This window comes from Microcebus murinus, chromosome 6 (genome assembly GCF_040939455.1).
Source record: "Microcebus murinus isolate Inina chromosome 6, M.murinus_Inina_mat1.0, whole genome shotgun sequence".
NCBI lineage: Eukaryota > Metazoa > Chordata > Mammalia > Primates > Cheirogaleidae > Microcebus > Microcebus murinus.
The window spans coordinates 6,100,756-6,128,345 of NC_134109.1; the positions used below are offsets into that span (position 1 = coordinate 6,100,756).

Consider the following 27,590-nt stretch of genomic DNA (forward strand, 5'->3'; position numbering starts at 1 on the left):
CACCATCATGCCCAGCTAATTAAAAAAAGTTTTTTGTAGAGACAGGGTCTTGCTATGTTTCCCAGGCTGGTCTCGAACTCCTTGCCTCCCAAACTGCTAGGATTACAGGTATAAGCCCCCAGATCTGGCCCATTTCCTTACTCTTAAAGTGGAGACAATAATTCCTAATGACTCCCTGACAATTTCAGGAGGACGCTGTGAAGACCCAGTGAACAGAGGTCCAGGCACATGGCATGTAGGAAGGTGAGGGCTCGTTCCTTTCCACAAGTATGTCACTTAGCCTACCAGTAATGGGGTGACTCTGGCCATTACTGTGGGGTGATCCCAGATAGTGCCTTGGGACTGGGTGTTCCAGGAACAACAACTTGTATCCTTATGGTACTTTACAGCTTACAATTCACATTTCTATCTAATTTATCATTCGAGCCTCATGACAACTGTGTGAGGTGGTGTTTATGTCCGTGTCAGAGATGAGGAAACTGAGGTTGAGAATGGTGAAATGGCTTGCTCAGGGTTTCATGGCTGCTCCATGGGACAGGGTGTGGGCAGATGCCTGGAGCCAGGGCTTAGCACTTTGTCACCTGCCTCTAGAGTCTATGCCATGTCTGTCAATCCCTGTGCTGACTAGAGGGGGCACACCTCAGCTGGCTACTCCCTGAGCCCCACCAATAGGTATGCTTGGCAGGCACTGGTGAGGCAACACTCCGGAATGTACCATTAAATGTCTCAAGCCCTGATGGAGTGTGTAGTATCCAGGCTGTATTTATGGAAGATTATAAGCCCAAAGGAATCTTGCCATTAATATTAGGAAGATAACCTGGGACTGGTGGGAGGAGGTGGCCTTCCTTCCCTGGGATACAAACTGCAATAAGCCAGCAGCTCTTTGAATGAAGATATGACAGCAGCAGGATGCTGGTGGGATGTTCAGAAATTAGGGGCCCCCACAAGGGGCACACAGTACTGCCAATGTGCAGAGGGAGACCCCTCCCTCTGCAGAGCCTCTCCTTAGACCTTGATATGAATTCACAAACCACCAAGAGCTGCTTGTGACCCCATTCTCCTTATGGTCAGACTCTCCCCATCTGCCCCCTGTCCCGCAGGGCCTGGGTCAAGCCTTGCTTCCCTGACCCAAGTGGCTTGGCCTCCTTCTGTCTCCCAAAGCGTGGGCTGTTGGCACTACTAGAGGAGTTGGTATTGTTAGTTACCTCTGAAAATACATTTTTAAAAAAGAATAACTTTCAAATTGTTACAGTAATTTACAGGTGACAAAGAACTTTTACAAGCATCATCTCATGTTATCCTCACAACAACCCTGTGAGGTAGGTATGATTAACCCATTTTACAGATGGAGAACTGAGTCTCAGAAAGGTCAAGTGACTTGCCTAACGGCACACTCTTGGCACAACTGGTGTGCCTGAACCCAGATCTGAGTCCACGTCAGAAGCTCCTTCTGTAGCACACACACCTCAGGGTCACAAATAGCTGAAGTCCCTTCACCAAGGCTGTTGGCTGGGGAAGGCGTGCTCCTTGTCTGGGGTGGTGCTAAGTAGGCCAAGGTGACGGGTGCGATTTCTGTGTGAGACAATTCCATTGTCCATGTCCCTCAATCACAGATAGCACCCCTCACCTTGAGCCCAGTTTCGCAGGCTTGCAGACGAGCAGTGCTGGCTCAGGAACCTCGTCTTGGTCTTCAGAGGAGGGTGCGATGGCAGGAAATGACGTGGGACTGAGCTGGAGAGCTCCCTTACTCACCAGACACCTCTGGTGTACCAGTGTCTCTTGAGGGCACCTGGGATACAGACATGAACAGCAAGGCACCTGCCCTCGAGGAGCTCACAGTCTAGACAAGCAAACCCAGAGTCCAAACATATGGCACAGCAGCAGTGCATTTAGAGTGGGAGAAGGGGCACCTGAGGTCTCCTGGGGCACCTGGGAGGCTTCCCAAACACAGGAAAGCAAAGGATGTGCAGAAAGTGACAAGGAGATAGGGGGGAGCATGGCAGGGTGTGGCATGTGCCAAGCATGCAGAGAATGCAAGCGAACACAGGACCCAGGCCATGGGTGGCTTGCAGACCTGGGCCACTTCAGAAGCACCCCAGGAGGACAGACTGAAGAAGGTAGAAGGCTGACAAGTTAAGACCCCATCACAATACTTCAGGTAAGAGACAGTGAGTATATGTGCTTGAGGTGGTGACAACAGGAGCCAATGATGAGTCAGAGGTGTCTCAGGGCTCAGACCAACATACGCCCTTCATCGCTAGATGCAGCCCAGCACACCTGGATGCCGAGCGGGGGCTCTGAGCACTACACGCATCTGGATCTTGGTTTGCTCCCGCAGCCTGGTGTGGATGTGTCCAGAGCTCAAACACTGCACGGTGTGCTGGCTTTTGAGGGTCCAGAGATAAGGAGGACACTTCTCAATTTCTAGCCTGACTGGAGACACACCCTGGGAACAGTACGACATGCCAGGTGGTGCCGACTGTTACGACAGAGGCAAAAACGATGGACCATGGGAGTCCAGGGAAGGGACTGAATGATCACACCTTGGAGGCTAGACAAGGCTGTGTCTAGGAACAGCATTCTCAAGGACGAGCAAGATTCTGAAAGTGTGGGGGACAGTGAGAGGGGAAAAGCAAGAGCATTCCAGGCCCAGAACAGCCTGAGTAAGTGTGATGGTGTGACGTGTGTAGCTGTTGGCATGGATGGGCCACGAGGCCCTGCTTGACCCCAGTCGGGGAGTGGGCCTTGGAGCCAGGTCAGGAGACAGACAAGCCTGGATCCCCAAAGTGGCCACCAGAGGGCAGTGGGGGGGAGGACACAGGGGGCCGGGGCAGGGCCTACCTGGGCCTGCTTTCTGGTTCATACCAAGCACAGAAGGTGCCTCAGGAGGTGGAAAGTGCTAAAAGGCCTCAGCAGCTAGGGAGATGAAGACAGTCCAGTGTTTCTTTCTCTTCAGGGGAAAAGATAGGTAATTTCAAAATTCAGCCCCCAATCCAAGAAGCTATGAAGTTTAACAATGTCCCACTCCTTCGATGAGGACATGGAAGGGGGCCGAGTACTTCACAAGAAGCCTGTCTGTCCCTCATCTGGGCTCCTTCCCATGACTGCTGCTGCTGCAGCCACTGGGCCACTGGGTATCGATTAAGGAGGTTGGAAAAATTAGGAAAACATTTATCATCCTGTACCAGGAGTGTCATATCTTGAAATATACCAATGATGCTATTACAAGCAAACCAAGTAAGAAAAGGATATACCATTATGTCAAGAGGCCAATGATTAACAAGCACTTTGTTCTGTTTTAATTGACCCAATGTGGATTTCCATTAAGCTACCAAGATTTTCTTCTTTTCCTTTTCTCCAGAGTCCCACTGTATCAAATTGATAAAATAGAACTGCTTTGGCTGTATCAAGGTGAGGGCCCTGGTGTACTTTGGTGGTTCCCGGAAACACCTCAAAATCATTAGCTTGAGGCCAGGTGCGGTGGCTCACACCTGTAATCCTAGCACTCTGGGAGGCTGAGGCGGGCGGATTGCTCCAGGTCAGGAGTTCGAAACCACCCTGAGCAAGAGTGAGACCCTGTCTCTACTATACATAGAAAGAAATTAATTGGCCAACTAATATATATAGAAAAATTAGCCGGGCATGGTGGCGCATGCCTATAGTCCCAGCTACTCGGGAGGCTAAGGCAGTAGGATTGCTTGAGTCCAGGAGTTTGAGGTTGCTGAGAGCTAGGCTGACACCACGGCACTCATTCTAGCCTGGGCAACAAAGTGAGACTCTGTCTCAAAATAAAATAAAATAAAACTTAAAAAAAAAAAAAAACCATTAGCTTGAGATCCACTGGATTCAACCCCAAAGCGGTAAACAAACTCTGTTCCACCCCCACCCAGCCCAGGGACAATTTCATTAGTGAGAACCGAGGGGAAGAATCAGTCAAAAATCCCGTTATCTCAGCCCTGTCCTAAAGCCCCAGCCCAGTGCTAGGCCTGTAGAAGATGCTCTTTCAGGAAGGAAAGCTCATTTCAAACCTAGGTGGTCTGGGCTGGTGGGAGAAACCTTGGGTGTGGCCACAGATCTGCCCCTGACTTGTCCTGTGACCCTGTGCAAGTCCTTTCCCTCACCAGGTCACAGTTTTGTCATTTGCAAAATGTAAACTCAGTCCGATGACACTTAAGGCCCCTTCCCTGGTTCCCACTCATGGGCCCCACCTGGGCCTAGACTCTCTGTTTTCTACACCAACAGATGCTTTGAGGGGAAAATTTTCTTGAAAATTCACTCCCCTCAGGTGGCTGATTTCTATGAGTTTGGGCCTTGCTTCAAGTGCCACCAGGGCCCTGCTCTCTTGGAATAATGGGAGATAATTATAAAATGATTGCAATAAGTTCTGAAAGAACCTAAAGTGGTTTAATGAAAGACTTCTAGATCTGGGGACAAAAAGTGTAGCAGGGTAGGGGAGCAGCCCTAAAGGATACCAGCCAGGCACCAGGCGTCTTATGTAGGTATCATGTCACATAATCCACCAGTGGCCCGTGGTATTGTCACATCTACTTACAGAGGAGGTGGCTTCCTAAGGCCTTAACTGCTTGTAAGTAGTAAAGCAGAAATCTGGATGCAAGGTAGTCTGGCTCTGCCATTCCGTGTTTTTTCCACTATGCCTCAGTGACTCTGGGTGAGAAGAGGAACAGTGTTCTCATCCCAGTTTCTCTTTCTGACTGGGTCATGTCAGTGAGTGGTTTGAGCCCAGTACTTACTTCCTCCTCCTGGGGCTTAGCTTTCTCAGATGAAAGACAGGGCAGACATTATGCTATCTACACGGCACTGTTAAGTGATGATCAAACAAGACAACAGATATGATGCAAGAAGGAACGCGTCTGAGTTTTGCAGAACTTCTCGTCTAGTATTCTCAATCCTCTCAGACCCAATGGTGCCCTTTTTATAACAAGCATTTTGTAATGCTCCTTGTGTTATCCTGAAATGAAATGCATAAATTATGTAACCTACCTACATAAATTAGAAAAAAAAGTAGGTGTAATGCCTTAAGTGTATTGAAGCATGTGCACTGTGGTGTGCAAAAAAGGCCAGACACAACTACTCGAGGAGACAGAGCAGCAGACACTGCACCTACCCACAGGCCCGCTGGGAGTGCTGCTGCTCCCCCATGGGTTTGATAAAGGGGAGCCATCTGGATGACTAAAATATAGCAAATGACAATACTGGAAATGTGATTTTCTAACACAGAAAACAACTCTTGATAAAGTCACAGAAAAAATTAAGTACAATTTGCTTTTGAAGTATGTGATAGCTGCATTCCTAGAAAATTCAGCCTATACTATAATTAGTTAAAAAAAAAAAACAACAGTGCTTTTTCTTAAAACAGACTAAGTTCTGGCTCAGATAATTAAACATAAACCTTTAAGCCTGGGCATGGTGGCTCACACCTGTAATCCTAGCACTCTGGGAGGCCTAGGCAGGCGGATTGCTTGAGGTCAGGAGTTTGAAACCAGCCTGAGCAAGAGCAAGACCCCATCTCTACTATAAATAGAAAGAAATTAATTGGCCAACTAACATACATAGAAAAAAATTAGCCGGGCATGGTGGCTCGAGCCTGTAGTCCCAGCTACTCGGGAGGCTGAGGCAGGAGGATCGCTTGAGCCCAGGAGTTTGAGGTTGCTGTGAGCTAGGCTGACACTGCGGCACTCACTCTAGCCTGGGCAACAAAGTGAGAGTCTGTCTCAATCAATCAATCAATCAATCAATCAATCAATCAATCAATCAATCAAATAAACCTTTAAGTATTTAGCCGGCCATGTGAAATAATACTTCATTGTGTAAGGCTTGCCCTGCACATTGCAAAGTGCAGCACACTTGTCCCTCTGTTCCCCCAAATCACCAGTTTTTCCACTTTGTCCCTGTTGAGAGCTCATTATCTAGTCCAACCCTGCCATTTCAGAGTCTAAAAAGTCAGTGCTTGCAGAGAAGCAAGCACACATCACATACCTGGAGCCCCATGCAAAGCAGTGGCCGCGTCAGGGCACAAGCCCAGACTCCTGACATCAGGCCAGGTTCTTCCCACTAATTCCAGGGAACTCACGGAGGGTCAAACTTTCCACAGAATTTCAGACACTGTGGCAGGGGAGGCATTTTTCTTATCTACACGGGACTGTTACTAAAACCGCTATTGCACGAGTCACCAGCATAGCCGTGCCTGTCTGCAATGCCCAGAAATCTCCTATACCCCATCGTCTTTGGATTCTCATGCTGCGGGACAGACAAGCCGTGGGTAACCATCCTCATTCTACAGATGAAGAAGCCAAAGTCCATGAAAGGGATGTGATTTGCCCAAGTCACATGCAAAAAAGCAGCTCAGCCAGGTCTAGGAAAGCCAGATCCCTGGCTTTCCTCAGCACCATGGCCTCCTAATTGTCCGAGGAGGTGGCAGCTCACTGGGCACCTTGGAGAAAGGGCCTCTAGCCTGGTAAAAGACTGTGAGGACAATCAGTACTCCACATTCTAGACGAGGAAACTGAGGCCCACAAACGTCATTGGACCTGACTGAGACCAGAGTCAGTGAGTGGGGCAGAGCTGGATCTAGAGCCAGCCATCCCGAGGCTCAGTCTAGAACAGAACCTGGGCTTCCTGTTCTTGCAGGACTACTGAGACTAGAAGGTGAAAAAGCTGATGCAGTTTATCATGTGTTTCCTGAGTACCTGTGGTGTGTCCCCAGCACTGGCACTGGAGAGGCAGGCATGACTGAGACTGCAGGGGTCCTGCTACCAAAGGACTGGCAGGCTAGCAAGGCTGCTGGCACCAAAGAGGTGTTCTGAATAAATCCTCTAAGTACCACAATGAAGTGAATGCACAGGGCCCTGGGGTGCTAGCCGCACCTGCCAACAGGAGGCGGTGGGTGTAGCGGCAAGGGTGTGGGCCTAGGTGCTGGCACCACTGGTGCAAGGTCTGAGCTCTGGGCCCAGCGGCTCTACAAAGCCCTCTGTGAGGCCAGCTGCCCTTCCTTCCTCCTCTTCAACTAGAGTGGCAGCTCCAAAGGTTAAAAAATAGGTCAGAGCAGGAAGAACTGGATTAAATATCTCTAAGATCTTTCTTATCTTTAAGTTTATTCATGACTGTAGCCCAGCAAGGGAATTATTTACCTACACATCCGTTTGGATTTCGCAGTGGAGCTGCCTTGTTTCTTTTACATGCTCCTGCGGTGACTCACTCAAGGAAACGCATTCTCAAACAGGAGCCCAAACTTCTGGCAGCTCCAAAGAAAGATTATCATTACTGTGTTACTATTATTACTATTTTTTTACTGCATAACTACCTCATCCCCACCATAATAGGAACTTTGCAAGGCTTAGAAAAAGATGTCTATAAAAAAGAAAAAAAAAGGTAAAGATGAAAGGGGGTGCAGAGAACCTGTTGGGCACAAGGGGATATCTCTGCCCTGGGGCCCTTACACTAGTGTTGAGAGTGCCCTGATCCTTAGAATTTTTACCAATAAATCAACTGGCCAATTTCATCAATTAGGAGACACAACCCATGAAATAACTCATGCTTTGAGACAGTATTATCCATAGCAATAGCCAATTAATCAAATATGAGGAAAGGAGCAGCCAAAGCCCCGGGCCTGATCGACACTGGAAAGGAATGGTTGAAGGGCCAGCAGAGGAGGGAGATTTGAACAGCAACCACCACGACAAACAGGAGACTTGAAAGTTAAGTCCTGTGGGGCCACTGAATGCAGAGGCAGGTAACTAACTCTTCACTCATCCTCAGCCCAGTGCCATCTGAAAAGGTCACACTAGGTTTTTAAAAACAGCATATATTTATCAAATATTGTGCATCAGGAACTGTCCTGAGCACTTTAAAGGGACCATCATAGTTAATTCTCAGAACCACCTAGGAGGCACACTACAAGTCAGGAGACAGGCACAAAGAGATCAAGTGACCTGCTCAGGATAAGTACATATGCACACACACATACATGCACATATACCCATGAGCACACACATACACACATGAACATGCATGCACCTATAGGGCACTGGACTCGAGGCTCTGAAGTGCACAGAGGTGGCTAACCTGTGACTCCTGCTCTCAGGAGCATACAGTCACTCAACACTCGACAGCTCTTATGGATGTCACCGACAACACATCAAGCACCGCGGTGGGAGCTGGGGTCCAACAGTGAGCAGGGCAGGTGTGTCCCCGCCTCACACAGCCATGTGGGAGACCACAGAGCAGCCAGGCCGTCACACTACAAAGTGGTGACTGTCAACAGGGAAGCACAGGGAAGGTGCCTGACCCTGACTCAGAGTGGGACAAGGGGCTACAGAAGTCTTCCCAGAGAAAGTGACACCCAATGAGAGAGAAACACAAGCAGGCAAAATGAAGAAGGATTGAGTAAGAAGAAGCAGAAACCAAGCCTCATGGGAAGTCAGGGAGGGAGGTGAGAGGTTGGGGGGATGAGAGAAAGCTTTCTGGGAAGAGTGCTGTGGTGAGCCGGGTCTAGAGTGCTGGGGAGATTTTGGTAAGTAGAGATTGCAAGAAAACACTCCAGGGAGGGAACAGTATTTGAAAAGCTTAGCATCCAACTCCGACAGGACTCTGCCCTTTCTAGGTTTGTCCTTGGTTGTGTGCCTACTCCACTGCCTGCAAATGCTTAGAAAAGGAAAACACTAGCTCATCAGAAGGCTCCCTGTGTGCCCTTCCTGTCACTTATGGTATCCTTTTCCTTTTTAAAAAAAATATACTGAGATAATATAAAATGACAACCCTAAGCCCCAGAGCTACAGAATCCTGTCTCTTTTGTTTCTATTTTTAAAAACCAGGGACAGTGGGCAGCAGGGAAATACCCTGATCAGAACTCCCCTTTAAGGAGAAGAGAGGGGCAGGTGGGGGCCTGCGTTAAAGAAAGACAACTTGAAGCCTTCCTCCGGTGCTTTTGGTGGGACTCCTGGCTCTCCCTTCCCTTCCACTGCACCCAACAATGTCTCCTTCAGAGGCCAGATGAGGAACGGCCAAGCAATGTCTCTGTGACCTGCCAACATGATTCTAGGCACTAAAGAGGAAGTTCTTCCAGTGGAAGGATAGGTCCAGGCAATGAAAGAGAATGGAAGCTAATGGAAGTTTTGTCTATGGCTATGCAGACAAGCACAAGTAACAATGACGACTCCTAAAACGTAGACTAGACATTACAGTGAAGGAGGTTTATTTATTCTCAATCATGAGCCTGGAACATACCAGGATGCTAGACTGCCTCCATCCATTTGCCAAAGGAATTATAAGGTCCCTTTGTCATCAGAGAGGTGGGAAATTGCAGATGTGACTAAAGGTGCAAGGAGTTTGCATTCTCCATGCTGTGCTGCACTTAGTCAAAGTTGCTGCTGAAAATAATAGAAAAAGTGAAATCGCCAATTAATGTATAAAAAATGTTCACCCTTACTAGTAAAGAAAAATGCAAAATAAAATGTTTCCTTTCTCTTGTGTTTACTAAGATTAATGAGAGTACTAATGCCTAGTGCTACTGAAGGTTGGGGCAGTGGGCAATTGTCACGCATGTTGGACAGAGTATTCCTAGGGTATTCCTAGGAAGGAAGCTAGGGTATTCCTTCAGGAAGGCATTTGGCAAGATATACCACAACTTTAAAAGTGTATATAGTGTTTGACACAGAAATATGCCCAAGGAAATAAATGGACAAGTGTGCAAAGATGAACACAGAAGACATGAAGCATATACATACAAACATATAAGAATGCCCTCTATTACATGAGTGTAATAATGAAAAAATGGGGACAATCAGTATGTTTAAAAGCAGAAGGATGCTTACGTGGTACATCTTCACTTGGTATTCAATGGAGAACCCTGGCCACATAAATGGTGGAAGGCCCATACTGGTTTTTTTTAAGCCTAGTCAAGTGAAGCAGTGGGAGTGGAGAAGGAACAAAGGAATCTGGAACTGGCTGTGATCAATTAGTTGTAAACACCACTGCACTCAGACCAGCAAGGTCCATACTCTTGACATGGAAAGATGTTCATACTATAGTGCTAAGTGAGAAACTCTTCCTCTAGTCACAGCACTTCTGATACCAAATGTGTGGATTTCCAAGCAAAGGAATTCTCTAATTCTCTGTGGACACCAACTGGATGTCCTACAATTTAATTCAATTGTGACACTGCCTACCTAGAGTTTGTGCAGATCCCACAGGTCATGGGCTCAGTCCCACAAGACTGCCCCCACACTTTAGACACTAATTGCAAGTAGTGGGTCCATAGTTACCCACACTTCTGTCTGACTTGGCTACAGATTGGGGTTTCCATGACCTGCTCCTTAGATAATTTGCTACAATGACTCACATAACTCAGGAAGAAACTGTATTTATTATAAAGGATACAATGATTATACAGATTAGAGATACACAGGGTGAGGTCCAGAAGGGACCCCAGCACAGGGGCTTCTGTCTGCATGGAATTAGAGTATGCCACCCTTCCTACAAGTGGATGTGTTCATCAACCCAGAAGCTCTCTGATTCCCTTTGTTTAGGGTTTTTAAGGAGGTTCCATTAGGTAGGCAGGATTGAGTGAATCTCTGGCCACTGGTGATAAACTCCATCTCCCACCCCTCTCCCTTCCCTGGAGGCAAGGGGTAGGGCAGAGTGTTGCAATTTCTAATCACAAGGTTGGTTCCTCTGGAAACAAGCTCCACTCTGAAGCTATCTATGGGCTTCCAGACACTAGCCATCTCTTTAACTTACAAAAAGACACTCTTATCACTGCCCAGATTCCAAGGGTCTTAGAAGCTCTTATGACAGGAAGAGGAGATTAAGACTAAACATTACACCAGAAGATGCTCTATCACTTTTCTTACTCAGGAAGTTTTAGGGTTTGGAAGCTCTGTGCCAGGAACCAGGGCAGAGGCCATGTAAACATTTCCTATCATGCCACAGCAGGTTATAGGATAGTATGTACAGATGATTTTAGGGGAATAGTTATTCATTCATATGTGAACACAAAAACATCTGTAAAGATATGTGTTAAGAGCAGCTAGCTCTGTGTTGTAAAATTACAGGGAATTCTCCCTTTTCTTGTCCGTATTTTCTATTTTCAATAATAGACATGAATTCCTATGTGAAAAAGGACTGGTTCACTCAGTTACTATGGCTGAGGAGGGATCCTGCCTCCCGGAAGTCCTAGGGTCCTTCAGGAAGTAAAAGGTCCTTCATTCCGTTGTTCCAGTTTCTTCACAGGATTTTACCTGCTCCTAATGAATGGTCATAGTGACAATGTCTGTACATGGTGAACTAGAATTCACTCCTGTCTAGACAATGTACATAAAACCATAAACCACTGGGGATGGAAAGTCTTGTAGTGATCCAGATCAAGTCCCTATCTGCCCTTTCAAAGATAGGGAAACCGAGGCCCAAAGAGAAATGACCTGTTTAAAGTCACATAGTGAGTCAGTGGCAGAATCATATAAAAGCATACAGAAGCAGTAGCCTTTATAAGGCTCCTAAACCATGAACTGAGATCTGATATGAGAATAAATTGTAGAAGGGAAGAAAACTGAGCTGGGCTGGGGTGTCAAGGAACAGCTTGTAAACATTCCTCCCGCCTGCGACTGCCGGCTTCCCCAGAAGGAAAGTGTGCTCCCACTGAAGATGCAGACAGCGGAAGTCTAAGTAAGGGGCTTCCTGGAGTTGGTATCAGCAAGCCAGTGCTGAGGCAGACCATGGACTCTGAGCCTGTTTCTCAGTCATTCTTCTGTCAAGGGCTGGGATGGCCATGCTCACTGTCCTACCCAAGTCCAGATCCCACAAGTGAGACTACTTGGGACTGTGGGTACAAGGAAAACAGCTTGTCAGTCTTCCTCTCTGACCTACGAAGGCAGTGCAGAGTTATAGAAAAAGCACTGAATTTCAAACCAGAAGCCCTAAATTTCAGTCTCAATTCCACTGGAAGATTCTAGTAGACACATCACTTTTTTTGAATCCTAGGCCCCCATCTGAATAACTGTGTGTAGCAGTAGCTGGTCTGACTACCTACAACTGGAAATGAAAGCCAAATTATAAATGTTTTAGAGTATAAGGAAGTACGTTCTCAGCCGATAGCGTCTTCCTGTGGAGCTGCTAGGCCCTTACCCCACTAGGCTGCTTGGTTGGTGGGAGCCTTTCGTTAAGCAGGGCAGGGAAGGGGCATGTAGGAGAAGTAGCCTGGCAAAAAACAAAAAGCCCAGGCTTTGATGAGAAAGCCTAGATATTATTACTACTATAATCATTATCATACAACTTGGCCAAAGAAGCCCCACTATGGGTTCCCACCAAAGCATGTGTACCATCCCATGCCCCATCACACAGCACCCAGAGAAGCTGGGCTGCTGGTCTGTGAACCATGTTCTATGAATAGCATGGAACAACAATGGACACAGATAGCCACGACCACAGCTAGGCTGTGGCACTCTGTTTCCACCAATAGGGGCTACACAGAGTTAACCCACTCAAGGAGCTCCTCACCCAGAAGAGGGCCCCTCCCTGTCCCCTCAAACAATCTCCAGATGTCAATTTCTGTAGAAAAAGCCCCAATAACCCAGCAATTGACTCTCTCTATGCACTGAGATAATTCCTGAACCTAGAGCCTTGTCCAGGGTCTCCAGTGAACTCTAAGCTAGCTCTGTACTCCTTTCCTCCACCCAGGGAATTGTAACTACTACAACCCATGATTATTATTTTATTTATCTATTGTTTTACTTGCTAAATTGACTTCAGGTTCCCTAGGTTGGACCTGAAGGCACAGAATGAGTATCTAAAACTACTGCTGTAAGATTCTGTGAGTACCAAGTAAAAATGTCAGAAAGACAGATCTTTCAATGCCTGAGTATCTCTGCCATGTAGAATTCAAGCAGCAAAAATATTGTTGTACTCATCTTTCTCTAGAATAATTTTAAGAATCCTGATTCAACAGTGGGTTTCACTGTTGAGAGGCTGAAAGGACAAAAGAAGAAAATAGAAGTATGGCCCCTGCCCATCTTTAGCACAGAGACGTAAAAATGGCATGAATGAGTGAAGTTCTGGGTTCAAATTTTGGCTAATTCTCTGGCTGTGAGATTACTGGGAAGGGAAGTCACTTTCCTCTTTGAGCCTTGGCTTACTAACCTAAAGAAGAGGGATGTTACCTGGAAACTCATCTCCCAGGGCTGTGGCAAGAATCATCTATGAACACAGATGGGAAGACACTGTCTAATACCAAGTGCAGGGCAAATACGATTTGCTCTTAGGTTTAATATCTAAGTGTCTTGTATCTATCTACAAGGCCCGGATGACCAGGAAGAGTCCACATTGGTGTCTGCCCACACACGGGGAGGAAGAGGTGGGAGATGCTGAGCAAGACCCAACCTGAGGAGACGCTGAGTCTTAGAAAGGACCATAATCCCAAGGCGTTTGAGAAACAGCCCCAAGCAGGCCTCACGGACCCCACATACCTACCACCGAACAAGACCAGCCCATGAGGAGAGGAAGGAGTTTTGGCTGAGTGTTTCCAAGGTGCCAGGCACCACTCTGGGCCCTTAAATCCTCCCCACGACTCTGTAAAGTGGGACTTAAGATGTCATTTTACAGATAAGGAAATTGAAGCTTAGAGTTGATAACCTAATTGAACAAGACCAAAAGGGAAAGAACCAATATTGTTTGAGCTCTCATCCTGTACCAGGCACTATATACTATGTGCTTTATAAGCATTTCAAATTTAATCTTCTTAACAACTTTAAGAATAGGGTTTATAATTCTAAAGCCACACAGGTAGCAGAGCAAAATGTCAATGTATGATCTGGTTGCCCCCAAACAGATGCTTTTTTCACTACCACAAATTGAATCCTCCCAAGGGAGGAGGGTACGATGGAATTTCCCCCACACAGAAGGGATTTAATAGAGAGCCTCACAAGCCTCTGTGGTAGTGGATGGAAGAGAGGCTGCCGTCACCACATGAGGTCTAACTGGCTTAACCCCCCACGGATAGCAGAATGGGCAGATCAGCTGCGACAGGGTCACACAATGGAAACACACACTGCAAGGGAAGATCACTGACTTCTGATGCACACCGTGCGTGATGAATCCCTCAAGCATAGCATCCAGCGAAAGAAATCAGACACAGGAAGTACACACCATATGATTCCATTTATGTGAAGTACAAAAACAGTCAAAATGACTCTGCCATATGGAAGTGGACACTATAGTTGTCCTTGAGAGTAGGGACTGCAGGGAGGGGGCCTTCTGGTGTGACTACGTTCTGTCATGGTCTGGCGGTCGGCACTGGGGATATACACATGTAGGAACGCACTGAGCTGAATGCTCCATTTGCATATGGCATGTTTAGCCCTCAGCTGCAAGTGAGCTCCCACCACGGAAAGGCGGCCAATGCCAGCTGCCTGGATTAGCAATTGCTCCTCCTAAGGCAAGTCTCAAATCAGGCCACTCTCACAGTGTGTCCACACATCCAAAACTAGCTGGTGGCTCCCACCCCACCCCTACAAGGCATTCATTTAGCCCACAGACATGGGAGGTCAGATTCTGAACCTGACTCCCTATCCGACGCTAGGTAAGTTATTTCCTCATAATGGGTCACGGCTTGCTTATTTGAAAATGAGGACTGGATTAACTGATTTCTTTGTGATTCTATGGTGAATTTAATAAAATAATTAGTAGCTTTTATTTAATTTAAGTGCTTGCTTTGAAAGAGTGTTTGACTAAAACCTTTCTTTTTGCCCCTCAGCATATCTCTATGCACAGATAAAATAAAGATTAAGGCCGGGCGCTGTGGCTCACGCCTGTAATCCTAGCTCTTGGGAGGCCGAGGCGGGCGGATTGCTCAAGGTCAGGAGTTCAAAACCAGCCTGAGCAAGAGCGAGACCCCGTCTCTACTATAAATAGAAAGAAATTAATTGGCCAACTGATATATATATATATATAAAAAAGTAGCCGGGCATGGTGGCGCATGCCTGTAGTCCCAGCTACTCGGGAGGCTGAGGCAGGAGGATCGCTTGAGCCCAGGAGATTGAGGTTGCTGTGAGCTAGGCTGACGCCACGGCACTCACTCTAGCCTGGACAACAAAGTGAGACTCTGTCTCAAAAAAAAAAAAAAAAAAAAAAAAATAAAGATTAACTCCCACATCCTGGGGGCAGGTAGGGAAGTTCAGATTGCAAATGTTAAACTCCCTTCACCAGGAAGATCAAGGCTCTTCGGTGGAAAAGACAGGTTAATAAACATCTGTGGGTGCCTGCGAGTGTCAGGCCTGTGCTGGTCACTCAGCACTGCTGTGGCCGAGGAGCTTCCTCACCACACACACAGTTCTAAGCAGAAAATCCACAAACCGCGATCCTTGTCATGACAGGAAAGCACTGTACAAGTACCTGCTCTGGGTACGACCAATGGGGAGCATGCTCCAAATGTGTTCCTTATTTACTTAAAAAATTCTCCTAGTGTTTAAAGTGGGCCCCAAAGCTCCAATGTTATAAGCTCCAATAAACAGACATTTAAGCACCATCTCCCTCCAGGTTCTGAGCACCATGTCTCCCCACTTCCCTCCTACATTCTGGCAGTAGCAACAGCAGCAGCAGCAATAGCCACAGTAATAATACTCACACTGGGCATTACTACTAGATACTACTAGGTTCTAGTAAACCTAGTAGTAACACAAATACTAAGTGGTTACTACGTGTGCCAAGGCAGCCTTCTAGACATTTTACATTCTAGTTCATTTAAATGTCAATTGCAGGCCCATACCTAACCCAATCAAAACATCCACACCCAGGAAAGTCTGGCTCCTCCCTCCAAAGCTACCATGGCAAATGTCCAATGAAAGCCACATGTATTTTTGCTTTTAACTTGTCTGATTAGAAACTTTTGGTTAGCCCCCATGCCCCCACTGTCTACACCAAAGATCAAGCCCACTCAAAGTCTTCCAGGTATTTAGGTCCCTTCACTGTGCAAGCCCCATCACCCTTCCAGTTTCATAGCAAACCTACCATCCGTATCCCAGGCCCCAGAAACACTGCATTACATTCTACCCCAGCGCATGCCCTCTGTCTTTGCTTGCTGCTCCTTCTGCCTGGGATGCCCACTCCTGCCTCTGTGTTTAAACTCCTAGTTCTTCCAAACCTTAGCTCAAATGTCACCACTGCTGTGGAAGCCTCTCTTAGTGGCCCAGATGGGTAGAGTTACTTATTTCCTTTTCTGTGGTCCCTAAATACCTTGAACGTACCTTTATTAGAGCACTTATAGCAATACATCATAGTTATGAATCTGTCTACCCGAAAAACTAAGTGCCTTGAAGGGAAGGACCCTATTTATTAAATATTTTTTATCTACTCTGTCTAGCCAGTCTCTTGTACTAAGTATTTAGAAAACATTAAGCATATGAATGAATAATTGAATTCAAAAATAAATTGTTGTTTGTTCTCTCTTACTCTGCCAAATGTGTTCTAGAATATGGAACTAGGATGGCAAACATGAAACAGACTTGGATATATAGATTTAGGAACACATCAATACATATCTATGCCTCACAAATGCAAAATGATACAAACTTCCATTTTTTCCTCCATCAAACTGTCAATTTCTCTCTAAATCTAGAGTGAGGCAGCAGAACCCATGTAACATCAGCTCAATGTAGTGGTGGTGCTAGGATGTCCAGAGAGCCACAGCTGTAGGGGGGCAGGGATAGAACAAGAGAAGGTCTTGGTATCAGGCCAAGACAAAAGCCCTACTTACCTCCTTCTTGGGAATTCATGATGTTCAGGGCAAACAGCATTGCATTGGAGAATGTGGTTGCTTCTTCTTTACTTGCAAAGTTTAAGCCGTAGACCTGGCGGGCATCTCGCCACTGGTGGAAGGTTGGTGTTGCCTGATTGTACTTCAGCCCTTTCACGATTGAATAATTGATCACAACCTGGAGGGAAAAAGAGAGAGAAATACGTGTAAATAAATAAAATGTAAGTGAGCTGGAGGGAGCTGTGACGGAGCAAGGATATTATATCCCCTACAGGACAGGGAGATGGAGATGGGGTTTAAAGAAGGGCAAAGCACGATCAGGCAAATCTTCACACCATAATCTATAGAGCAGTGAGAGTTTGAAAAACCTGTTATTTCCTTTAACTAATAATGCTGTGCAGTCACCACCTCCCGATGAGAAGAGCTGAGCGGGACGTCAGGTTCCCTCAGTTGTGGTGCTGGCCCTCCTCTCAGCCCTGCCACTTGAGGCAGTCATTGCACTTCTCTGGGGCTCAGTTTTTCCAATTATAAAATGGGGATAATAATCCTGGTTTAACTGACCTAACGTGGCTACTGTGAGGATCACACTGTGACACATATCTTACCTATCTTCTAGATATGATGCTCCTCAAGGGCAACAGTCTTTCTAATTCATATTTGTGCCACTCACACCTCTCTGCATAATGGCTTGTACTTAGAATGGATTAATGAGCGGGTTATGAGTTAAAAGGATAACTTGGAAAAGGTAATGTGCACACAGATACACAGCATTATTATTAATCTATCAATAAGCATCAACAGACTGCCAGGAGCAATGCCAGGCCCATCAGGGAAAGATACGGAGAAGATGGAGACAAATCCAGATATTCAGGTGCTTATAAGCTGTTGGGATTCAATACCAGGTCTGTCTGACTTCTAAACTTCTGCTCTTTTAGACATTTAAAAGAGAATTATTTCAAAGTACTTTAAGACTATATTTGCAAGTGGTGCCAGTGAAGGCAGTGGAGCCCTGGAGAGGACGACGCTGTGGGCTACAGCCCTTATTCTGCTCCCCCAGCACCTCTAGCTTGGAGTCACATGGTCTAACATCATGGGATTTATTAGTTATCAGCCTCCTTGTCTGTAAAATGGCGAAAAAAGTGATATGGCTATGCTATAAGAATAAAATTACATATCAGAAAGTACCTGACAGCCCCTGGCATGCAGCAGGTGGTCAAGGAATGCTAACTGAGAAACACTAAGGTCGCTGTAAGTTTAGATATGTAAGCAGAGTATGGATAAGGCTGCACGCCTGCCGGTAGTGATGTCAGGGAAAGGACTTTGCTGTAGGAGAGGTGCAAGGTGATTTCTCAGATCTTGTTTGGCTTTGAGGCTGTAGGGCTCTGTGATCTGAGGTTGGGGAAAACTCTACTGTCACCACTGCCAGCAAGGTGGGCTCAGGAAGAGATCTGGAGATGCCAAGGGACATGGCCAAGACACCTGGCTAGCTGGCTTGGGCATTAAGGTGAGAAGTCTGGCTCATCGCTCTCCTTTGCTGCTCTACCGGCTGTGCTGCTGGATAAAGTTAGGCCAGAGGATGGCAAACACGAGCAAATCCAGAACAGCTTTGTTCATGTCTCAGTCAGGTGGGAGTTGGGTTTGGGTCTTCCTATAAGAGGGGAAGGAGTGGGGAGAGAGAGTGCTTGATCAGCTAAAGAATGTCATTGCTTCACAACTTAATTGTTACACACTGGCTAGAACACATTTTGGCCAACATCTACACACAAGTTCCTTGGTGTCTCTATTTTTTGCTTTGTGCTAGGAATATAGATTCGCATGCACACTTGGCTAAACCACAAGCACTGAGCTGGGGATGGCTCGGTTTAGCCCTAGGTCATTAGAGGAAGGGCTGGAGGTTTTGTGAAGTATATAATAAGAACTAGCAAAGTGACTGTGGTTAAAACAGCTCTTAGGATTAGAGGAAACATTAATAGTGTATAGTGACCAGAATGAGAGAGATAAGAACCCGTTCCATTCTGCCCTGGTAAGTCCCTATCAGAAGTTCTGCATTCAAATTTTTTTGTTTTTATTTTTGGTACTGCACTTTTTGTGGGTATTAACAAATTGAAGCAAGCCAGAGGGAAATGCTCTAAGTGGAAGGAGGTCTGGAAACCACACAATGTCAAGAATAGTTGAGAAATATTGAAGCAAGATAAAAGAAGACTCTTTGGTGTATCAAGACTACTGTCTCCAGGTATTTGAGGGGATGTTCTGGGGAAGTGAGATCTAGAATCCTAGGGTTTGAAATCTCTGGTTGGCGCAATTCTTAGAGGGGGATTTAGAGGGTGTGAGAATCGGGGGGAGGCTGATGCCTATCCAGAATATGGAAATGAAGATAATATTATAATTAATACTAAATATCCTTGTGAAGATGTATTTCTATAGGATATATTCCCATAAGCAGAACTGCTGGATGGACATGACCATTTAAAAATTTATATTTACTATTTGAAAGTTGCCTTCTAAAAAAGGAAAGTCCAACACAGTATGCTTTGCATGTATTTGAAGATAAATGGCGAGTATGTCACTTGAAATCTGTGGAGAGGTGTCCAGTGTTCACTAACTATCAGATAGATCTGACCAGCTGACAGCTAACATCTTGGCACCTGCCTGATGGTTCTATTCCTTTGTTTACTCTTAGAAGGAATCGGAGGATCCAACTGAACATCTGCATTACTGCAAGTCTACTTTGATGTGGCTGCTTCACTTAATACCTCTTGCCCAACACTTCCCTATAGAGATAACCTGTTTCTTACTTCTATTACCATCAGTAACTTCTTTCTGTCCTGGAACTACTTAGAAATGGATTCATGTGGTAGGCACTCTTTGTTTCTGGCTTCTTTCACTCTGTGGAATGTTCATGAGATTCATCCGTAATATTGCAAGTATCCACATTTAATTCTTTTTGATTTCTATGGAGCATTTCATTTTTAAACCACAAATAACTTCTCCATTCTCCTACTGATAGCCCAGTGGGTAGTTTCTACCTCTTGGCTATATGAATAAAACTGCTATGAATATTTTTGTACATTTCTTTCAGTGGACATGGGCACTGGTATGAGGATATACATGAAAGAAGTTTCTGACACCAGAAGGGTATTTCCCCACACACCAAGCATGCAATCCTGCAGACTCTCCAGCAGACACCATCTGGGTATCCTCTAATTCAATTCAATTCTGACACTATCTCCCTGGAGATAGCATAGGATCCCACAGGTTGAGAGCTTCGTCCCACAAGACTATCTCCACCTTGGGTGCTGGCAGTAAGCACAGGTTGTTATTTTGCTTCTGACGGACCAGCTATAAATCAGGCTCCCACAATCCCCTCCTTGGGTTTGATTAATTTGCCAGAATGGCTCATAGAACTCAGGGAAACACTTTACTTATGTTTATGGATTTATTTATAAAGGATATTACACAGGATACAGATGAACGGCCAGATGGAAGAGATGCCGAGGGCAAGGTATGTGGGAAAGGGCTTGGAGCTTCCTCGCCCTCCCCAGGTGCAGCACCCTCCTGGAACCTCCACGTATCTCAGCTATCCGAAAGCTCCCAAACCCAGTCTTTTTTTGGAAGCATCTTCATCTAGGCATGATTGAGTACATCATCAGCTGTTGGTGATCAACTTAACCTTCAACCCTTCTGTCCCTGGAGGTTCAGAGATGGGCTGAAAGTCCCTCTTACCTTGGTCTTTCTGGTGACTAGCCTCTATCCTGAAGCTCTTTAGGGGATGCTATCCACTAGTTAACCCATTATCATACAAAAGACAAGCATTTTGCCAGGAAACCTACCAAGACCAATACATATTTCACAATATCACAGCACTCATTTCTCTTGGGTATATCTACCCAGGAGTAGGATATATGATAGTTGAGTATTTTCTTTCTTTCATTTTTTTAGAGAGAGGGTCTTGTTCTGTCGCTCAGGCTAGAGTGCAGTGGCGTGATCATAGCTCACTGTAGCTTTGAACTACTGGGCTCAAGTGATCCTCGCACTTCAGCTATAGTCACATACCACTGTGCCTGGCTAATTTTTAAAAACATTTTTTTGTAGTGATGGATCTCGCTATGTTTCCCAGGCTGGTCTTCAATTCTTGGCCTCAAGCAATCCCCCCTCCTCAGCCTCCCAAAGTGCTGGGATTACAGGTGTGAGTCACTACATCCGGCCAATAGGGGTATATTTAGTTTTTAGTAAGTTCTGTCAAACAATTTTTCAAAGAGGCTATACCAATTGACATTCTCATCAGCAATATATGAGAGTTAAAGTTGCTCTATATCCTTGACAACACTTGACACGCTTGTCTTTTTAATTTTAACCTTGCTGGTGTGTGTGCAGTATTGTCTCATGGTAGCTTTTGTTCGTATTTCTCTGAAAAGTAATGATGTAGAGCACCTTTCACATGATTACCAGCCATTTCTTTTCTTTTGCTCTTCTGTGAAATCTATGTTCAAGTCTTTTTTGCCCATTTTGAAAAAGAGGTGTCTTTTTCTTATTGATTGTAGGAGTTCTGTATATATTCATGAGTCCTTTGTCATATTCTTATATATGTATTGTGAATATTTTCTCCCAGTCTGTAGCTTGCCTTTTCACTCTCTTAATGGTGTCTTTTAATAAAGAAAACTTCTTAATTTTAAAGAGATCCAACTGAACAACTTTTTCTTTTATGGTTAATGTTTTTAATTTACTGTTCAGGAAATCATTGCCTTCCTCAATGTTATGAAGATATTTTCCTATATTTTCTTCTGGAAACTTTACTAATTTACTTTTTTGTTTGTTGGTTTGTTTTTGGAGACAGGGTCTTGCTCTGTTGCTCAGGCTGGAATGCAACGGCATCATCATAGCTCACTGCAGCCTCAAACCCTGAGCTCAAGAAATCCTCCTGCCTCAACTTCCCCAGCAGCTGGGACTACATGTGCACACCACCACACCAAATTAATTTTTATATTTTTGGTAGGGATAGGGTCTCATTCTTGCTTAGGCTGATCCCAAACTCCTGACCTCAAGCGATCCTTCTGCTTTGGCTTCCCAAAGAGCTAGCATTACAGGCATGAGTCAACTGCACCCGACCTGATTTACTTTTAATATTTAGATTAATGATATATCTTGAATTAATTTTAGGGTACGGTGTGAGCTAGGGGTAAAGTTTTTCACATTGATATCCCATTGTTTTGCCATTATTTATTGAAAAGATCATCTTTCCCCCACTGAATACAATAGTGCCTTTGTCATAAATGTATGAATCTAATTATATAGATAGACCCACAAAACCACGCATATGTGGGTCTATCTAGACTTTTGTTAGTTCCATTGATCTATTTGCCTATCCTTATGCCAATACCACACTATCTTGATTATTGTAGCTTTATAGTAAGTCAAGATAGTGCAAATACTCAAACTTTCTCTTCTTCCAGACTATCTTGGCTATTTTAGAATCCTTATCTTTCCATATACATTTTAGAAGCAACTTGTGAATTCTACAACACACTTGCCGAGATTTTAATTGGGAGTACTCTGAATCTATAGATCAATTTGGGGAAAACCAACATTTTAGTAACACAAAGTCTTCTAATTCATGAATATATTACAACTTTCCACTAGTTTGGGCCTTCTTTGAATTATCTCAACAATGTTTCATAGTTTTCAGTATAGAGGAGTTGCACATCTTTACTTAGAATTATTCCTAGGTCTTTGAAGTTGATGGTGTTTCATATTGTACTACTAAAATTTCATTTTCTAATTATTTATTGCTAATATATTAAAAATACAGTTGGCTTTTGTACTATTATAATACTATAATAGTTTATAGGTACTTTCAGATTTTCTACATAGATTATCAAGTCATCTGTGATGAAAGATGGTTTTACTTCTTCCTTTCCAACTGCTGAATCAAAGAGGTAGCAGTGATCATCCTTGTCTTAGTGCTGAATGCTGAATTCAGAAGGAAAGCAGGATGTGATGTCAACTATAGTTTTTGTTTTCTGGTTGTTTATAGATATCCTTTATCTGACTGAAGAAATTACATTTTTTTTTTTTTTTTAAAAGACAAGGTCCTGTTCCCATCACCCATAGGCTGGTGTGCATTAGCCTGATCATAGCTCACTGCAGCCTGAAACTCCTGGGCTCAGGTGATCCTCATGCCTCAGTTTTCTGAGTAGCTGGGACTATAGGCATGCACCACTGTGCCTGGCTAATTATTTTTTAAAATTTTATATAGAAATGGGGTCTATGTTGCCCAGGCTGGTCTTGAGGACTCTTGGCCTCAAGCAATCCTTCTGCCTTGGCCTTCCAAAGTGCTGGGGTTACAGGCATGAGCTGCCATGCCTGACCAGAAATCACTTTTGATTCTTAGTTTCACTGTAGCTTTTATCATGCAGAAGTACTGAATTTTACCAGATGTATTTTCTGTATCTATGAGATGACCATATTTTTTTTGCCTTTATTCTATTAAATTAATCTTGCATTCCTGGAATAAATCTCACTCATCAGAATTTTCTTTTGAACATATTATTAGGATTCAAGTCATTAATCTTTTGTTTAGGCTTTATTACTACATCATTGTTCATTAGAAATAATGATTTGTAATTTTCTTTTCTTGTAACGTTCTTGGGCAGTTTCTATCATGGTTTTGTTGGCCAATAAAGGAAGGAAGTGGTCCTTTCTCTAGTCTCTTGAAGGGCTTATATAAGATTGGTGTTGTTTCTTCCTTATGATTTTCAAGGAATATGTCCATTTTATCTAAAGTTGTCAAATTTACTGGCATAAGATTATTTGTAATGCTATTTTATTATGTTTTTAATGTTTATAGGATCTATAAGTGAGATTCCCTTTAATTCCTGATCCTGGCAATTTGTGTTTTCTCTTTTTTTAATTTCTAGACAGTTCTTAATAGGGATTTATCAATTTTATTATTTTTTCCAAAGAATCAAGCCATTTTATGTTTCTCTATCATATATCTACTTTCTCTTTCATTAATTTTTGTGTTTATTATTTCCTTTTACTTTTATTGGGTTTAATTTGCATTTGCTTTTTCTAGCTTCTTAAGATAGAAGGATAAGATCACTGATTTTTAATCATTCTTCTTTTCCTAATATATGCATTTGTAACTGTAAATATCCTTATAGGCCAGGTGTGGTGGTTTATGCCTGTAATCCTAGCACTCTGGGAGGCTGAGGTGGGAGGATCGCTTGAGGTCAGAAATTCGAGACCAGCCTGAGCAAGAGTGAGACCCTGTCTCTATTAAAAATAGAAAAATTAGCCAGGTGTGGTAGCACATGCCTGTAGTCCCAGCTACTCAGGAGACTGACGCAGGAGGATTGCTTGAGGTTGAGGATTGCTTGAGTTTGAGGTTGCTGTGAGCTAGGCTGACACCATGGTGCTCTAGCCTCAGGTGACAGAGCCAGATTCTGTCTCAAAAAAAAAAAAAATTTAAAATGTTAAAATAAAATATATACATCCTTATATGTACTGTTTTATCCGTATCCCACAATGTTTTGCTATGTTATTTTTTCCTTATTGTTCAGTTCAAAATATTTTCTAATTTACATTGTGATTTCTCTTCTGTCTCATGGTTTATTTAGTTATATGCTACTTAATTTCCAAACAATGAGATTTTCTTAGTTATCCTGCTGTTACTTACTTCTGCTCTGTTAACTGCTCTGTGGTCAAAGAACACACTCTATGATATTAATCCTTTGTAACTTGAGACTTGCTTGATGGCCTAGCATAGTATCTATTTTGGGAAATGTTTTACATGTACCTGGTAAGACTATATACTGTACTACTGTTGGTTGTAATCTCTACAAATATAAATTAGGTCAAGTTGATTAATAATTTTATCCAAATTTTCTGTCTTTACTGATTTCTATCTGCTTATTCAATCAGTAACTTGGAGGTATGATTAAAATCTCTATGTTAGAGATTTGTCTATTTTCCTTTTAGATTTGTCCATGCTTGCTTTATATATTTTGAAGATACATAATTGAAGATACATAATTGAAGATACATAGATTCATACAAATTTAGAGTTATGACTTCTTTTTCAAACAACTCTTTAATCATTAAAATGGTCTGCCATTATCTTTAGCAATACTTTTGCCTTACAATCTATTTTATCTGGCATTAATATAGCCACAACAGTTTCTTTTGGTAAGTGTTTGTAAGATTTATCTTTTTCCAGTCTTTTACTTTCAATCTGTCTCACTATCAGTTTTAGTCTTAAAATAATTCTCCAAGCTTTGACAAGACTAATCTGGACACTTGCTAAAGAATGAACATTTTTAAATATCACTTTTTGTATAAAAGCCCATAATTACAATGTTTGCCCATGTTTTATTTTGGGGAATATAGGAATAAGAGGTGTCTTTCTTATTCTTTTACAGGAAGGCCTTTCAACTCTAAATATAGTCATGTGCCACATAATGATGTTTTTTATTTTTTATTTTTATGAGACAGAGTCTCACTTTGTTGCCCAGACTAGAGGGAGTGCCGTGGCGTCAGCCTAGCTCACAGCAACCTCAAACTCCTGGGCTCAAGCAATCCTCTTGCTTCAGCCTCCCAAGTAGCTGGGATTACAGGCATGTGCCACCATGCCCGGCTAATTTTTTCTATATATACTAGTTGGCCAATTAATTTCTTTCCATTTTTATAGTAGAGACGGGGTCTCGCTCAGGCTGGTTTTGAACTCCTGACCTCGAGCAATCCACCCACCTCGGCCTCCCAGAGTGCTAGGATTACAGGCGTGAGCCACCGTGCCCGGCCCCTCCTTCAGTTTTTATCTTCTCCAAATAAATACCTCTTGTCACTCCACATATAATTGCTCCACATATTATATACTGTGTTAAGATCTCTCAACAGTTGGGAGACCCTTCTTCCTGTAGATTCCCGTTTGTGGCACTCAGATTTGGTCCCAACGTTCTGGGCGAAGTATGACCAGTGCAGAGCAGAGGACTGCTATCTTCCTTCTCTTTTTTTTTGAGACAGAGCCACCGCGCACCCGGCCTGTTATCTTCCTTCTGTTCCTCAACTTTTGTCAGTTCACTCTGCCTCAATGAATGTACTCAGCTTCTACAATTCACTCTACTCCTAATAACTTACTGTGCTTCTATTCGTTCACTCTAATTCTATTCACTTTACTTTTTTTAATGCAGCCTACGAACTCACTAACGCTTTTGGTGGCCATAACTCATTCTCAACTAAGAATTCTTTAGGTTTTTCACCTTCCAAGTGAGATTCAGGAAAGGCTTTGGCTAATGGTGATATACCTTACTAGTTCTTTTCTCCACAAATAATAATCTGGTTTTATAGCCATGTATTTAGCACAATTAGGATAATAATTCTTGTACTATCATCCTCATGAGGTTATTGGGAGAATGAAATCATAGCCATGAATAGTGCCCCATAAACCACGAAGAGCATTAAACATGTAAGATACTCCTATTTAGTTATAAAACCAGAAATCTTCGGCTCTTAAAATGTTTCACCATTTTAAGATGGTAGTCCACACTGACAGGAAACATCAGTGAAAATCAATTTTTTCTCTTGAGTTCTCCAACAGTTATTATGAACCAGGTTTCCTGCCGCTTCCTCTAATGCCTAAGGTTTACTAGGAATTTCTTTTACATTTCTAGCTAACACACCACAGCCATTTGGGGGAGATGCTTTCAGCCCCATCTGATAGCCTGTTTCTGGAACACACAATTCCAAGCAGAAGGCTGTGTTCGTACTTCTTCTGTCAGACTCCAGGAGACCCCTAAGTCAGAAACAATGTAGCCCCTTTAAATTTAAACAGGGTGTCACTGTTATCCTGCTGCCAGTCCCTCCCTGTACAGGGAAAGGGTCTCCTCCTCAACATGTGATTTCCTCTTAAGGAGGCAGTGGGGTATTGAGGCCCCTGAGAACAGGTACATTTAGGTTTTGGGGAGCCCAGCTATAATCCCAGGCCTTTCCAGCACACACATCATGCTACCTTTCTAGTATGTCCTGGAGGATGACAGAGAGGCAGGAAGGGAATGGAAAACTTGTCACAATAAGAGCAATCACTTAGAGAACACCTACTATGGTTGAGGAACTGCACCAGAGAATGGACCCTGTGTCAAAGGCTCTCAACCAGAATGGTACTGTCCCCTCCCAGCCCCCAGCCCATAGCATGTTCTGGAAATTTGTTAGGTGTTTTTGGTTGTCACCGTAAGTGAGGCCAAGGGTGCTATATATCCTGCAATATGTGGCACAGTGTGTCTCTAAAAGGCAGATTTAGAATTGGTGAATTGGAAGAATACGGAAGTAGCTTCTAGAAGTTTGTAGAAAAACCTTCATACCATTAAGGCTCATCGATAAGGGGAAGGGATGCTTCTGGAGATACCAAGAGCTCAAAGTTAGACAGAGTACCTTATATCAGGGGTCCTGAATTGGGGATGTCCCTTTTAGCCACAAGAACTTGAAACTTAATAGGCCTATTTGGGCCAAAGCAGAAACTCATTCAACAGGCAACGCACTAAAAATAGAACCCAAAGTTTCTGTTCTCTTTTTCTAGTTGTGAACATGCTGATTCTCTCAGCCATAACAGCTAATGTGCTGTTCCACGTAGCCAAAACTTGACCAACAAAGGTTGCCAGACGATGCTCTTTAAGTAGTTTTTCATAAATGCTGAAATCATAGATCTGCTAACTTCACTATTAAAAATGCTCTTGTCAAGGCTGCCCACTATCTTCACTTCTATTCAACATAGTGCTAAAAGTCTTGGCTACAGTAATCAGACAGGAAAGTGGAATTAAAGGTATCTAAATAGGGGCAGAAG

The 27,590-nt window shown here is 43.9% G+C and overlaps 1 protein-coding gene across 4 annotated transcripts in view; it reads right to left on the reverse strand.

The window, feature by feature from the left end:
* The window catches only part of EVL (Enah/Vasp-like), a 182,119-nt gene that overhangs the window by 33,566 nt on the left and 120,963 nt on the right, over positions 1-27,590 (reverse strand). For all 4 annotated transcript variants that reach the window (XM_012747077.3, XM_012747079.3, XM_012747075.3 and 1 more), the window contains exon 3: positions 16,760-16,937. In XM_012747077.3, the coding sequence (XP_012602531.1) occupies positions 16,760-16,937 (178 nt within the window). The remainder of the gene's footprint in view (positions 1-16,759; positions 16,938-27,590) is intronic.